Genomic DNA, 13,903 nt, shown 5'->3' with positions numbered 1-13,903 from the left:
TATATATATATATATATTTGCTAATTGAGAAAAACAACTAATTAAGGTTTAAGACTAAAAATAATCAATTTCGTCATAAAATCTAAATATTTAATATATAACTAATTAACGAGTATAAATTCAGTAATTTCGATTAGAAAATTGTTGTTTGAAACTGTTGGGATCTGTGCGTCTGAGGTGAAAACATCCAAACTAAACACCACTAATCCTAATCCTAAACCCGAACAGTGAACACACACACAGACATATCTATAATGTTGAAATATGATATAAAGTAAAAGAGAAGATCTATAAATAAGAAATATATTTTTAAAAAAAGGTTGGTGTTTGGTAATGAGATATGAGACGACATTCATTTCACGCACTCACATCAATGTTGCATTTGCACAAATTCTAGGAATGATTATTTTTTTACACACACATACATATATATATATACATATATACACCCCACATGTGCATATTTGTTCGTGTAAATTAAAGAAGGAGTCTGTAATATAATTGAAAAAAAAATAAAGGGTATGAAATTATGAATGATGATAGTTTTTAATTTGGATTTTTTGTTTTAATTTTTAGTGTGGATTTAATTTTTGGGTTTGGGTTTTTGAAATATTTGTAAATTCAAAAAATGAAATTTCGGTTTTCGGTTGATTTTTTACTAAAATGATTTTTCAAGTTTTTAGAGAACTAAAATTATAAAACCTTGATTGTTAATTTTTTAGTTTTTAGATTCTAAAAATTCCAAAAACTCTTACCATTAAAGCCATAAGATCTCATCTATTCATTGCCCTTAATTTTGGGAAAATATATTGAGTTTGCTATATAATGATGTTTTTTTACCTAGCTAGGGATATTCTCTTAATTACATAAATTTTGTAATAATCAAGTTGATAAAAATCAAATAAAAGATTGAATCCAAATCGAATCGAATAAATTTAATTATATATTTTGATTTGAGATAAATTGGATTAGGACTCCAAATATTCGTTTGTTTGTTATGTTTTTTTTTATTCATTAGAATTTGTGTTGTCCTACATACAACATGTGTTGGAGCTTTGTCATTGGACACATCAATATCATTATCATTCGTCAATTTATTGAATTCTCTTCTTCTTTTGCATTCTTCGTTTATTAGTATATTATGAGAGTTGATATCCAAGTTGTATCGCCGAAATTCATATATATATATATATATATATATATATATACATAAGGGAAAATATAATAACAATACAATATCGATTTATTAAATTTCAGTTCTGACTTTGACAATACCACCATTGACCGCCGACGTAAAGCATGCTACCATGCATTAATTCTATTTCTACGTAACTCGACACCGATTTACATGTATGAATAATATATATATATAATTAAATAAGCTTTAAATATATATTTGGACATTTCAATATGTTTTCTTGTAAACTAAGAGTATTCCGACCTTTGCTTAATCAAACTAGCTATGTAATTTATCAATATAATCGTTTAAAAATATAGTTGATTGTGGTGATGAATCATACTGATTAGTTTATCCATAATTATTTTTTGGTACAGTGACATGATACGTAAATAATAATTTTTTTATTAATCTAAACAAATTAAGATAAAAATCCAAAAATCTCGACACAAGAACACCAAAAAAAAAAACGAATTGGCATATATAGAAAAATAGACAATTCATTATCGGAAAAAAATCAAGAACTAATTGAATCCTTAGATAATATTCGATTCACGGGGACAAAGAGAGCAAACCCTCGATTCATATAAAGAATGGTATCCAAGATATCTCATTTATTATATTTTTTCCACTTACAAATATTAGAAGTTGAGATTATTTTGAATTTTTTTGGCTATATTAGGGATTTTTATTGGATAAAATACTATTTTATTAGAAAATTTAGACCGTATGTGGCTTTGATAACCAATCATAATTCATGAGGTTTTCTTTTCACAGAAAGTATCTTTTAGAAATTAGGATAAGATCATTTATAAAAAAAAAAAAGAAATTTGGATAAGATCAAACACACACACATACCATTTTTTGTTGGGAAATTGTAAAATAAAGATATCTAAACCTTTTTAATAGTATAAAGTTTATATGATATTTTTAACATGTAGTAATATTATTTCGTCTAAAGTATCTGCGTCTGGTCCAAAAATAATAAAGCCAAAACAAATATTGTCTCGTGACATAAAGGCTGCCACGTCATAACTCATCGGGAAACAAAAAATTCTGGCTACTTCAGGGCGTGACTTCCACGCGCCTCCATCTACACCTGAATCACGACGCGTACTTATTTATTTAATTCAACAGTATATTTAATAAAATAAAATGAAACAAAATGGGCAGCCAAACACGTATATGTACAGATATATGTGTGCGCGTGTATATGTACTCACACCTATATATATAGCCAATCATCCTCTGCATGGTTCTCTCCCATTCTCAATTTGCGGACACGTTTCGTCTCTCTCTCTCTCTCTCTCACATAATCGGATCTGACCCGACCCGGTAAAAGCGATAGCGGAAAACCGTCGTGAACGGATCAAATCGGAATCCGTCTTTTTCTCCTTCCGACGAACTCACATTTTATCGCTTCCACCGTCTCCGATTTCGAATTTGGATCGTGTACACCCCCCTCTTCGAATCGTTTCCATTTTCGAATCTGGATTGTGTTTGTGGTTCCGGAATTTGGAAATTTTAAGATGAGGGTAATGGAGGATGCAGTGTTCAAGGCGAGGGACGCCGACGAGGCGGTGGAGATTGGAGGACCGGATGCGGAGGAGGATGTGAAGAAGGTATCTCCTCCGTGTTTGCTAGGGATCGATGAGTTTTCTCAGAAGCAGAGGAGATTCGTCGTTGTCGGTTATGCTCTTACGTCGAAGAAGATTAAGAGCTTTTTGCAGCCAAAACTCGAACGTTTAGCTAGGTATGATCCTTGATTTAGCCCTAATTTTTTACAATTATGGTTTTGTTATGTAACCTCGTGATTATTATCAAGTAGTTAACGATTTCATGCCTATGGTGATTCTCTATTTTCTTTTTCCTGCAAAATCTTTGGCAGATTCATTTGCTCAAAGTGTTCATGGTGATGATGATGATGTATGCTGTTTCTATTTTCCTCTGAACTTGAGTAGACTAACATGAGATCTACGAATATAGAAGATATAATCCTTCCCTTCTGAATCTTTTCTCGCTGCATTATTTATTTTGTTCAGTTTTCTGATGAAATAAGATATGAACATTTTCCCTCCATGATTAGGTTATGATTTGGTCTTTAAGTCCATCATCATCAATGGAGACAGGGAAAAAAAAAAGGAAACTTATCAAGCTTTTTAGGACTCTTCATCATTGGATTCCAGATTAAGACTCAACTATTTTTTGTTTTGTTAGATTATATTTTTCCAGCGAGTGGTTCTGGAATCTTTTGCCTAAAATTCTGTGGAAAATGCTAAACATGTTGTCCTCTGGAATTTTTTCAGAGATTTATCGTTTAGTGGATCGCAAGTTACATTACTTTCCATGTCGTTTTCTGCAACTCTTCTGCTAAAACGATGTTGAAAACATTAGAAACAATTGTTTTGGTTAATTATCTTCTCTTCCGTTTTTTTTTTCTTTTTTCTATTTGAATTTGAAAGCTCTTCTCATGTAATGACTTAATTGATGAAGATTTGTGTGCATCGTATGGAGAAGAGTGTGTATTTTGCTTTTAGTATGTCTGTCATGGGAAGAGCCCCTAATAATAAAACTTTCATGGAAACTATGAGCCCTTTCACCAATTTATGAACCACTGTTACGGTAAGAACCTGTCCTTGCACTTTGTAATTATTGTTTGGCTTCAATCGTTGCTTGATTTGTTGATATTTGTTTGATTATTCAGGGATTTGAGGTGATGGGCAATCTCCCTTGTTGCATTTCTGTCCCACGATTTTGACAAGTTTGTGACTTTTTGTGTATGCCCAGGAACAAGGGGATATTATTTGTCGCAATAGATCAAAATAGGCCTCTTTCAGAGCAGGGTCCTTTCGACATCGTGTTGCATAAGGTCAGTGTTTTGTTTTCTGTCTCATGTCTCGGTTTTACCGATACCTCATCTTGTTTTTGTCATGCTTTGTATTTGGCTGTTTGTCAGAAGATATGTCTTGGAAAGATGGCCTGCCCAGGTTGTTAGAAAAGAACCTTCTGTACATTTTCGTGCACAATTTCTTTGAATTTGTCACCTTGTCCTGATGATCTCCTCCTGTTGTCTTTTTCACGTGTATTACTACAGCTAACTGGGAAGGAGTGGCGTCAGATTCTTGAGGTTAGCCATGTTAGATTATTTCCTTTCCTTTTTATACCCAAGCATTTTTTACTCTGTTCCCTGCAGTGCTTACCACCTCCTTTTCATGTGGTGCATCTGTGTTCTAGCTATGCGATAACCTTTTGGCAAGATTTGATGGTAAATTGGTGAAAACTGGCAACTAGATTCTTTTTTTTTTTCCAAAGCTCATCTCTCCATGGCCAAATTTGCATAGTTCTTGATCTTTCCTTCATCAATCATGATTTGGTAGTTGAAATCAAGGCCTTAAGCTTCCAGGGTGAGCATGTTTCCACTTCCAGGAACGTCTAGCTGATAATTTCAGGTTTTCCTGGAATTAATTATTGATATGTTTTCTGAATTCTTTTTCGGGTTTTACTTGTCTTAGATGATAGTTGAACGCCAAACCAGTCCCCCTTTAGGTACAAATTTTTTGTTTATGCAACATTGTTATCTGTAGCTGGAGTGCATTTGAGCTATCAATTTCTGATTTTTCTCAAGGGTCCAGGGCACTGTGCTTCGCATTATATGCTTGTCATCCTCCTCTGTCCTTTATTCTGTCCAAAAGTGTTGACCAGAAAACTTCAATCATACTAACCTTAGACAGTTTTTGGACATATATCTTAGTTGTAAGAAATTATTGATGACAAGTCCGTGTCAAACTTCAATCTCTTTTGTCTTTAACCTCCATCTGTTTTATACCAGCTTTGGAGTGTATCTGAATGTTTAGTTCACATTTTGATTTTATATCATCATATGGTGCAGACGGATATGAATGCTGTATTGCTGTATTATCTATCATATTTTCTACAGTTTTTTGTTGTGATCACCTTAATCTTATTTCTCAGGACAGTGAAGTCAGGAGATATATTTACTTCTGGGCCATACTAATGTCTGTTTTGTAGTTTGGAGTAGACTAATATCCTGGAGATCTCCGGGACGTAGGCATTAGGCATAGAAATTCTTGTCTATAGGAGTATCAGCGGATTTCCAAAAGACTTGACTTCTTATTGTCCTGTGTTATCTCTGTTTCGTTGGGGCATATGCTCTCTTGTCGAATGGATTATTGATTGGTATAACCCATGTGATAAAATTCCAGTTGCGGTAGAAGGTTAAGCTTTGCTGTAATTTTTTTCTTACCGTTGAACTTTTTTTTTAAATTCCAGGAATATAGGCTAACACATCCAGATGTAACTGTTCTCGACCCTCCAGATGCTATACTACATCTCCGCAATCGTCAGTCTATGCTTCAGTGTGTAGCTGACATGAACTTGTCCGACAGTTTTGGTAAGTTTTCCCCTTTCATGTTCCCTTTCTGATCGAGATGCTCAAATGGAAACGGATTAGTTAGTGTTTCATTCGGTCGGTCTGATGGGAAGAAATTCCTACAATTTGTGCAGGAAGAGTTGGTGTGCCCAGACAGTTGGTTATAAAAAAGGACGCATCATCAATTCCTGATGCTGTCAGTAATGCCGGCTTAAGACTACCACTTGGTATGTGTATATACGCTCTCTTAGCTACACTGTTGCTTCTAATCTGTTGAATCTTTATTATCAGTGTTTGAATTAACCCGGTAATGTTGAAATTTCAGTTGTGAAACCGTTGGTTGCTGATGGAAGTGCAAAGTCACATGAACTTTCTCTGGCATATGATCAGCACTCCCTTAGGAAGCTCGAGCCCCCACTCGTTCTTCAGGAATTTGTTAACCATGGTATGGAATTAATGTTTTGACGGGCACGTATGCTTATTACCGGCCCTCTTTGAAGCTTTGCACCTGATTATTTCGTGTTTGCAGGAGGCGTTCTTTTCAAGGTTTACATAGTTGGGGAGGCTATAAAAGTGGTAAGGCGTTTCTCTTTGCCGGATGTTTCAAGACGAGAACTTTCTAAAAGCGCAGGCGTATTCCGATTCCCACGAGTCTCCTGTGCTGCAGCTTCGGCTGATGAAGCAGATCTCGACCCTAGTGTCGCGGGTAAGAGTCCTTTCTTTTTTCGGATGTACATACGGAATTTACCTAAAAAGAGTCTCGTGGATCCTTATCTGACGTTACCTCCTTTTTTTTCCTCCCATTTGCAGAGCTTCCTCCGCGTCCTCTTCTGGAGAGACTTGCAAAGGAACTCCGTCGTGGATTGGTACTGTGCATAAATGATCGTTCACTTTTCAATTTATTAACTGTCTAGTCTCTCTTACATTGTGTTGTTATATGTGGCAGGGACTGAGGTTGTTCAATTTAGACATGATCAGAGAGCACGGGACAAGGGATCGGTTCTACGTTATCGACATCAACTACTTTCCAGGCAAATCTTGGCTTGGGTTTTTGTGCTTTTTTAGTTACGGATTCTGGTTGGAAGATCTGAAAATGAAACATTTCAGTAAACATGAACTTGCAGGGTACGGGAAGATGCCAGAGTACGAGCACATATTCACTGATTTTCTGCTGGGCCTTGTAGAAAGCCAGTGTAAGGAAAGAGCCTTAGCTGATGATGATGAGGATGAGGATGACTACTAAGCGTTCTGACCCCCCAACCCCCAGAAAGAAAAAAGGCCTCATTTGAATGTTTCATATGCAGAAGCAACCCCATTGTTAACTCTTCTTGAGGGTTAGGAAGAAGAAAGAACACTGTACAGTTCCCAAAAAAAAAAAAAAAAGAGAGTGTTTGATCCTTGATGCTCTTGTTTTTTTTTTGGTTTGCTTAAAGAGTTTATGAACAAGGGGGATTGACTCGACTCTGCGTGAGATGTTCTAAAAATCCGACCTCTCTCTCGTCTCTATCGGGCGAAAAGGAAGAAAGGCTTGATCGAGTTTCGGGCAGAGCCCCCTGTTTGAATTGGTGAAAAACTCCAAAAAAAAAATGTGTTTGGTGGTAACCAGTAATTTTTAAATTCAAATCTAAATTCGGATAATAGATTTTTTAAAATTGGATATCCGCTAGTACTCGTCAAAAATTATAAATAATTATACTTTATATCTATATAATATTTTTATAAAATATAATTATTTTAGGTTAAATAATTTCATATTTTTTAAAAAATGTGTTTGGTGGTATTTAGTATTTATATATATATATATTTTGATACTGAATAGTTAGAGTTTTTCTGTATTTTGGATTCCAAAACTAAAATAAAATCCAATCAAGATTTTATATATTTGATTTTTCTAAAAACTCAAAAAACGATTTTATAAAAAAACAAATTAAAATAAAAAACTCAAAATAAAATAAAAAACTAAAAACCAAAACCCAAAAAAAATTATCACCGTCGCCGCCATAGTTTCGTTCATCCGTCGTTGGGCCTCTCGTTTTGGGTCCTCTTGCATTTGATGTCTTTTAAAATTTATTGTGTTTGAGCTTTTAAGTTCCTATCTTATTTTGATGAGAAAAAATAAATATTCTCAAAATGTTATTTTTTAAGGGATGCTTAATATATATAATATTCTTTCTGAAAATGATTAAACAGATTCCACAGAAATATACTCAATTCTTAGACCAAAATCAAAATAGAAAAATTGTATATTAGATGAAATTACACTCATTAATTATAAAATATAAGTAATATTATTTATATGCATTTGTATCTTTGTATTTTTTTTAAAGGATTGTTTAACAGCGAATTGTGATAACCTTTACCTAAGTTTGATTGCAAATGAAATTATTATTTAATTTAGGGATGACAATTTTGGTGTGAAGTATGAAATTCGGTCGGATCCAATCCAAAAAATATCGGGATTTGAGTTTAAATATACATATTCGAAAAATTTTATTTTTGAATCGGTTTCACATCGAATTTTGGATCAGTCTAAAAACCCGATAATTTTTTTAAAAAAATAAATAAAAAATAAAAAATAATTTTATAACGAACAAATTGGACGGACCGAATCGGTAAAGTCGAGTTTCGGACTTAATTGTTTAGATTCGAAAAAAATCCGAACCGATCTGAATCTAAATGTAAAACCATCAAACCGAATGCGAACCCGGACCGAATTGGCCTGGCCTTCCGGTCAAACCATTGGATTGTACAAATTAATATTTTGCTTTTGAATGAAGTGTAATTTAAATAAGAATATTTTTAAAACCAAATTAGAAGATATTTGACTATTATACACATATATGGCGAGAGATAAAACCTATCAACCGGTCCGTCCAGAGATCTGAGTTGACTCACTTTCTCCACGAACATCTTCAGTGTTCTTCTCCCCTGGCCGGAGAGAGTAAGAATTTGCATGAATTTCATTCAATCGATTTCCATGCCTCACTTTATCAAGTTAATTCCTTTTTCAGATTTTAGATTTACCCTTTTCGAAAGTTTCAAACCTTTGTTTCCGTTCTCATGGCGTTTTCCCAATGCGTTATCACAAGAAACATACAACAGATGAACTTTGCCTTTTAAGGGTTTGTCCTGAGTTCGCCGATTATTATTTTTCTGTTTTTTTTCCTCTTTGTTTTCTGTTGTCTTTTAGGTGGCCCGAATTAAGAACAGAATCAGGCGTACGAAAGGGGTATGGCGAATCATCAACAATTAGATCCTGTTGTTGAGTCAGATTCCTCTCAAATCCATCTTCTTTTGATCCTTAGCCTTATTATTGCAATTTCGCACCTTAAGTAGAGTGGGTGTTTAAGATTAAACATTTCAGTGGAGGAATTCGGGTGATGGGGAGGCTTGAAATTCCTCTCTCTCTCTCTCTCTCTCTCTCTCTCTCTCTCTCTCTCCAGGAGAAACAAGAAATGTCTTTTATAAAGTGTTCTGGAAACAATGGTGCAGAGCTCCGGAGGAAGGAGAGAGATTGGTTGGAAATGGCAAAAGCTTCGGAAATCGCTGCCAAGCTCAATCTCAAGGCTCACCCAGAAGGTGGCTTTTACACTGAAACTTTCAGGGATAACTGTGTCTTCCTCTCCACCTCCCATCTCCCTCCCCAGTGTATCTCTCTCTCTCTCTCTCTCTCTCTCTCTCTCTCTCTCTCTCTCTCTACATATTTTGTGTGTCTGAGGTATTGGTTTTGCATGGCATTTCATGATTCATGGCCAACTCCAATGAAATTACTCAGTTTTCATATGGTGGAGGATCCGTCACAGTCAGTTAATTGTTTATTTTATTTCTTGAAGCTTTGGTGTTTCCTGTCTTCCTCTCGCGTGAAAGAGTGAAGGAAAAGAGTTGTTCATGTCCTGTCTTAAACTAGCCTGCTTTGTTTAAACTAGAGCAACTTCTTCAGTAGAACTCTGTTTCTTGTTCTTAGAGCAGATGATGTGCTTGCCTGCATATCGCATGATTTTGTTCTTCTGGTTGCTGTCATATGAATTATGAGGTTCGGAAATTGTTTCAGAGTTTAACACTTTTCTTCTTCCGGTTGATCACTACTTCTTCATCATTCTTGTCAGCTAAAACTTCATTGTTATGATCATTAATCGGCTCATACTATTGTCTTTGTTTCGCTAAATTCTTGATCCATCAACTTCTTCGAATCAGTTCTGTTCTTTGTTGAGCTGCGATCATCTCTCTAATACAAAACTTTCTGGAATCTCTGCAGTCAAAGTGGATCGAGCTGTTAGCACGAGCATTTACTTCTTGCTTCCATCCGGGTGCGTTTCACGTCTCCACCGAATCCCCTGCTCCGAAACCTGGCATTTCTATCTGGGTGAACCTATTACAGTAAGTTGATGATCTCCTTTCTACTTGTATTTGTTCATGTTGGTTGGACGAAAGAGCTTATGTTGGTAAAGAAACACGAAGATTTTCTATTCTGAATCTTTGGTTTCGTCAGGTGGTGGAACTATACGATGATGGGCAGATCAAGTTTACGTGCCTAGGACCCGAGCTTATAGAGTTGGATCAGAAGCCTCAGTACACCGTCCCTCCAAACATTTGGTTCGGGTCATTCCCGACAAAGGATGTCAACATATCTCCGGACGGGACAGTGATCAGAGCCGAGCCCAGAAACCCCGAGAACCACTACTCTCTCGTCGGATGCACTTGCGCTCCGGCTTTCCAGTTCGAGGACTTTGAGCTCGGGAAACGCTCTGAACTCATCTCGGTGTTTCCTCGGCACGAGTCGCTCATCACATTGCTTTCTTACCCTAATTGATGCAATTGGAATTGAAAGCTGTCTTTCAGGCCCATCTCCTTCCTTGTAGGACACATTATGGGAATGTCTTCTTCGTCTTTTTTCTTACCTTCTTGTAACCCACTTTTTGTTGTTCTATATGTAATTTGATCGTTTCACTGGAAAGTTTTGATCTTTGATGAAAGACATCAATAAGGAACACATCCAAATGAACACTCTGTATTTACAACTTCTCCCCTTTTTTCACTTCGAGCAGCCAATATAACATAACTCGAGACATATCATTCAACTGTCAATCACTTCCCTTGTTTTGATCAAACATGTCCTAACCGAATCTGAGCTTCCGTGTCTTCTAATCTTCTGCAGAACTAGACCCATCAGTGCTCTTGTAGTTCTCTTCCCAAGCTTCTGGAAAGTTTCTCTCCCCTTCATCTCCGGCTTGATCATCCAAATCAACGGTAGCCGAATCCTCAATCTCGTTTCCCTTCTCTCCGTCGTCGTCTTCATCGATCAAATCCTCCACTGATTGCTCGGGGTCTTCGGCTTCACCTTCCTCTTGCTTCACCATCTCCTCTTCCTCTGCCGATTCATGTCCTTTCACTTGCAATCTCGAACTTTCTCGGGGATCAAGATTCTTCCTCCCGAGTCTCACCTCAATCCCATGAAGCATTGCCACTTCAGATGCTTCCTCATTCCCTTCCACGTCTTCTCTCTTAACGCTGTACGAATGTTTCACCTCGTAGAGCAGCCAAATGCAGAGGACAATCAATAGAAATGCTTGGAACACAGACTTTGTTCTCAAGCCTCTTGTTCTTTGGCTTCTGTTTGGTGACTTCATCATCATCATCACCAACAAGAACAACCTCTTAGACTCCCGTGTACAACTTTTTACACTGAAAAACCCATGAATTAGTCCGTCGAATCGCAGTTTAATATACCAAAAAAGTCGGCTAATCTGTGGAAATCACCTTGATTCAGTGTCTATGCAAGCATTAGGACTAGGAACAATAATATCGAACACCTTGAGGGCAATAATGGAGGATCTGTATCAAATGCCTTGATTTTCAGAAACCAAAACAATACAAAGGGTTCAAAGTTCACATCTTTAAACCTAACCATCTAACAACATTAGGCTTAAGATAATGCCCATTGTTCAGCCAAACCTTATCAGCATCCATTGTTGACAAATGAGCATCACCATATCAAGAAACATATAACCCAAAAAGGGGAAAAAAAACTAAAAACAGCAGTTCTCAGAACAAACAGTGACTGTACAAGAAAAACCCAGAAGCGAGGGGGAGAGAGAGAAGTGAATTAGACAAGACCAGAGGAACACCTGTTGCAAATGAAGTGGGAGTTGCAGATCTGTAAGGAGTATGTGAGGAACAAATTCAGACAACTAATCTTCAAGAATGGGAACAGAGAGAGAGAGAGAGGGGACGTGTCTGATAATGTGTTGATCAATTGAGGAAGAAGAAAGGACAGTCACAAGAGTGTCGAAAAGTGTGTGTGTGTGAGAGAGAATGGGTAATGTGTGAGTGTAAGTGTTGTTTTCTCTGTTTTCTGTTCATTATGAGCGGAGGACTTTGTCCATTGTTGCAAATATATTATGGTTATTTAAAAAAAGACATCTGACCAAGTTTTTTCATATATTTATTTTCAAAAACTAGTGTTTCCATTTTTTTTAATATTATTTGCATCTTTTTTTCAATTTGAAAAATATTTTATTATTCAGATTCCATCTTTATTATTTTTATGTTCTATTCCATTTATTTAATATTTTTTTTTTAAATATTATATTTAATCAATTTTAAATTAAATATAATTACACTACAACTGCGTTTATTTTTAATTACTCTGTTGTTTTTATTTATTATTCTTCTAATTCATTTTTTAAATTAAATATAATTATATATTATTGAATTGTTTTCAATTTTATATAATTAAAACAAAATATCACATTTGTTCAAACCCGTTATAATATTCACTAAAAACGCTCTCCGTTTCGTCTAAAAAATTGAATTAATATCAGTTTTTGGGAAATTGTCCTGAGTATATGTTTCTTATATTTTTTTGGGGGAAATAATTTAGGTAATAATTATTAAATTTAGTACTATGATATATCCTTTTTTACATATGATTAAACCTTATTATTCCTTCAAAAATTGCAAGTCAAACTAGTATTTTACCTGTGTTTTACAGATATACACTCTAATTCAACATAATTGTTTTAATTGTATTGTGACGTCATTATCTATGGCCGATGAAATCTTTTTTTGGAAGAAATTTTTTTCACAACTAGCATTTTTATAAAATTTCTCTTAATAGATTCTTCTAAATACCATAGGAAAAAACTTTTTTTGGAAGAAAATTTTTTCACAACTAGCATTTTTTAGGAGAAACAAAAAAAAAAAACTAGCATTTTCCGAAAGAAAATCTAAAATCGACCGACTATCGATAGATCCAAATGTTATAAAATCATTACAGTTTTAAGCCCATTCACTGATCAAGAAAAAGCCCAATATAAAGCCTAGGAAGGCCCACTAAAGCCCAATTCATAAAATTCTCTGAAAAACCTCTGCGGCGAGAAGATTTCTCGTCCTTCCCGTCGTCAGCTCCGCCTTTTTGCATTCTCTAAATTTCAAGGTTTGCGGATTAGGGTTTAGCTCAAATCCGGATGATGAACTCGATCTGCTCGTGAAATCGTTCCTTCAGACATCATTTTCTTGATGTTGGAGTCGTTTCAGTATATCATCACTGGGAATGATGATTTCATATCAAGGCCTCTGAAATATTCTCTCGGTCAAGAAATTGGTCGAAGGGATGTCTGTTTCCCGAAGAAAACATTGCATCGAACTGCTTGCTTGCAAGCAAACCAGTTGTCTGTGCCTTTTAGATGTTAGTAATCATCTGACAAAGGACTCGGGTCTGATCCAGCGTCTTTTGTACTTGACAATTATATATATTTTTTAATTTTATAATTATAGTAAACATTGTTCTTTATTATGTTACATAAAACATAAATTTTAAAATATAAAATTATAAAATAGTGTTTTACTTTGAAGGATTACGCATGGTCTTTAACCGGGAAAGCCATAGCCCAATTCCCGGTTCAGGCGAGAGAAAGCGAGGTGAGCTCTTCGTGTCCTCTGAGATTGTTCTTCGTTCTTTCACCTTTTGACACTAAAAGTCTTTAGAAGTGTCAACTCTCGGACATGGGAAATGGCATATAACGTCTGGATTGGATTCAAGCATGGCCTTCCGAGAGTTTTTGTGGCAATTGGGTTTGTGAATGAGCTTGCAAGGTCTTATAAATTTTAGATTTTGGTCATAGTTACAGCTCGTTATGTTTAGGTTTCGATTAAGTATGCTCTTTGACAAGTTTTAGGAGATGGGTTTTCTTGTAAAGCCTTTCAAAGTGAAAAAATTTCTAGAATTGGAGCAGCAAAGTCTCGACTACAATTGAAGCATGTTTAGTGGGATCATAATGTTTGCCTAACTCATAGTCAAGCAGTGAATCAGGGGCTGTTTTCTTTCGATACTTTCA

General features: G+C 35.5%; 3 protein-coding genes across 11 annotated transcripts; 2 read left to right on the top strand and 1 right to left on the bottom strand.

Moving 5' to 3' along the window:
- Window positions 1-2,434: 2,434 nt before the first annotated feature.
- On the top strand, window positions 2,435-6,970 carry LOC104799839 (inositol-tetrakisphosphate 1-kinase 3-like). 4 transcript variants are annotated; one of them, XM_010522507.2, is made up of 10 exons: window positions 2,435-2,930; window positions 3,965-4,046; window positions 4,272-4,304; window positions 5,468-5,588; window positions 5,702-5,794; window positions 5,893-6,012; window positions 6,097-6,273; window positions 6,378-6,433; window positions 6,514-6,598; window positions 6,692-6,970. In XM_010522507.2, exons 1-10 carry the CDS (start codon window positions 2,707-2,709, stop codon window positions 6,808-6,810), a joined length of 1,110 nt encoding a protein of 369 aa, XP_010520809.1. In that variant the 5' UTR covers window positions 2,435-2,706; the 3' UTR covers window positions 6,811-6,970. The 4 variants fall into 4 exon arrangements, with proteins under 4 accessions (XP_010520809.1, XP_010520808.1, XP_010520811.1 ...); XM_010522506.1 differs by having other exon boundaries at window positions 2,436-2,930; window positions 4,272-4,313; window positions 6,692-6,968; XM_010522509.1 differs by lacking the exon at window positions 2,435-2,930 and having other exon boundaries at window positions 3,967-4,164; window positions 6,692-6,968.
- A 1,457-nt stretch (window positions 6,971-8,427) lies between these two features.
- Window positions 8,428-10,585, top strand: LOC104799837. Of its 2 annotated transcripts, none has more exons than XM_010522498.1 (4): window positions 8,428-8,508; window positions 9,060-9,215; window positions 9,823-9,944; window positions 10,057-10,585. In XM_010522498.1, the coding sequence occupies exons 2-4, from the start codon at window positions 9,092-9,094 to the stop codon at window positions 10,375-10,377; spliced, it is 567 nt and encodes a 188-aa protein (XP_010520800.1). In that variant the 5' UTR covers window positions 8,428-8,508; window positions 9,060-9,091; the 3' UTR covers window positions 10,378-10,585. The 2 variants fall into 2 exon arrangements, with proteins under 2 accessions (XP_010520800.1, XP_010520801.1); XM_010522499.1 differs by lacking the exon at window positions 8,428-8,508 and adding an exon at window positions 8,525-8,796.
- LOC104799838 (nardilysin-like) lies at window positions 10,547-11,927 on the bottom strand. 5 transcript variants are annotated; one of them, XM_010522504.1, is made up of 3 exons: window positions 11,693-11,927; window positions 11,325-11,399; window positions 10,547-11,249 (listed from the first exon to the last, which is right to left on the bottom strand). In XM_010522504.1, the coding sequence occupies exon 3, from the start codon at window positions 11,201-11,203 to the stop codon at window positions 10,709-10,711; it is 495 nt and encodes a 164-aa protein (XP_010520806.1). In that variant the 5' UTR covers window positions 11,204-11,249; window positions 11,325-11,399; window positions 11,693-11,927; the 3' UTR covers window positions 10,547-10,708. The 5 variants fall into 5 exon arrangements, with proteins under 5 accessions (XP_010520806.1, XP_010520805.1, XP_010520802.1 ...); XM_010522503.1 differs by having other exon boundaries at window positions 10,547-11,412; XM_010522500.1 differs by having other exon boundaries at window positions 10,547-11,399.
- Window positions 11,928-13,903: the final 1,976 nt, after the last annotated feature.

Source organism: Tarenaya hassleriana, unplaced genomic scaffold (genome assembly GCF_000463585.1).
Source record: "Tarenaya hassleriana unplaced genomic scaffold, ASM46358v1 Cleome61, whole genome shotgun sequence".
In the NCBI taxonomy this organism is placed as follows: Eukaryota; Viridiplantae; Streptophyta; class Magnoliopsida; order Brassicales; family Cleomaceae; genus Tarenaya; species Tarenaya hassleriana.
This window is presented reverse-complemented; position numbering and strand designations above follow the sequence as displayed.

What these genes read in the sequence shown, in the direction of transcription:
- LOC104799839 (XM_010522506.1), top strand. Translation starts at nt 2,707, where the DNA reads ATGAGGGTAATGGAGGATGCAGTGTTCAAGGCGAGGGACGCCGACGAG. An exon ending in AGATTCTTGAGGTTAGCCAT is followed by an intron (nt 4,314 to 5,467) that starts GTTAGATTATTT and finishes TTTAAATTCCAG; the next exon opens with GAATATAGGCTAACACATCC. An exon ending in TCAGGAATTTGTTAACCATG is followed by an intron (nt 6,013 to 6,096) that starts GTATGGAATTAA and finishes TCGTGTTTGCAG; the next exon opens with GAGGCGTTCTTTTCAAGGTT.
- LOC104799837 (XM_010522498.1), top strand. Translation starts at nt 9,092, where the DNA reads ATGGCAAAAGCTTCGGAAATCGCTGCCAAGCTCAATCTCAAGGCTCAC. An exon ending in CTCCCATCTCCCTCCCCAGT is followed by an intron (nt 9,216 to 9,822) that starts GTATCTCTCTCT and finishes GAATCTCTGCAG; the next exon opens with TCAAAGTGGATCGAGCTGTT. An exon ending in ATCTGGGTGAACCTATTACA is followed by an intron (nt 9,945 to 10,056) that starts GTAAGTTGATGA and finishes TGGTTTCGTCAG; the next exon opens with GTGGTGGAACTATACGATGA.
- LOC104799838 (XM_010522503.1), bottom strand. Translation starts at nt 11,203, where the DNA reads ATGATGATGATGAAGTCACCAAACAGAAGCCAAAGAACAAGAGGCTTG.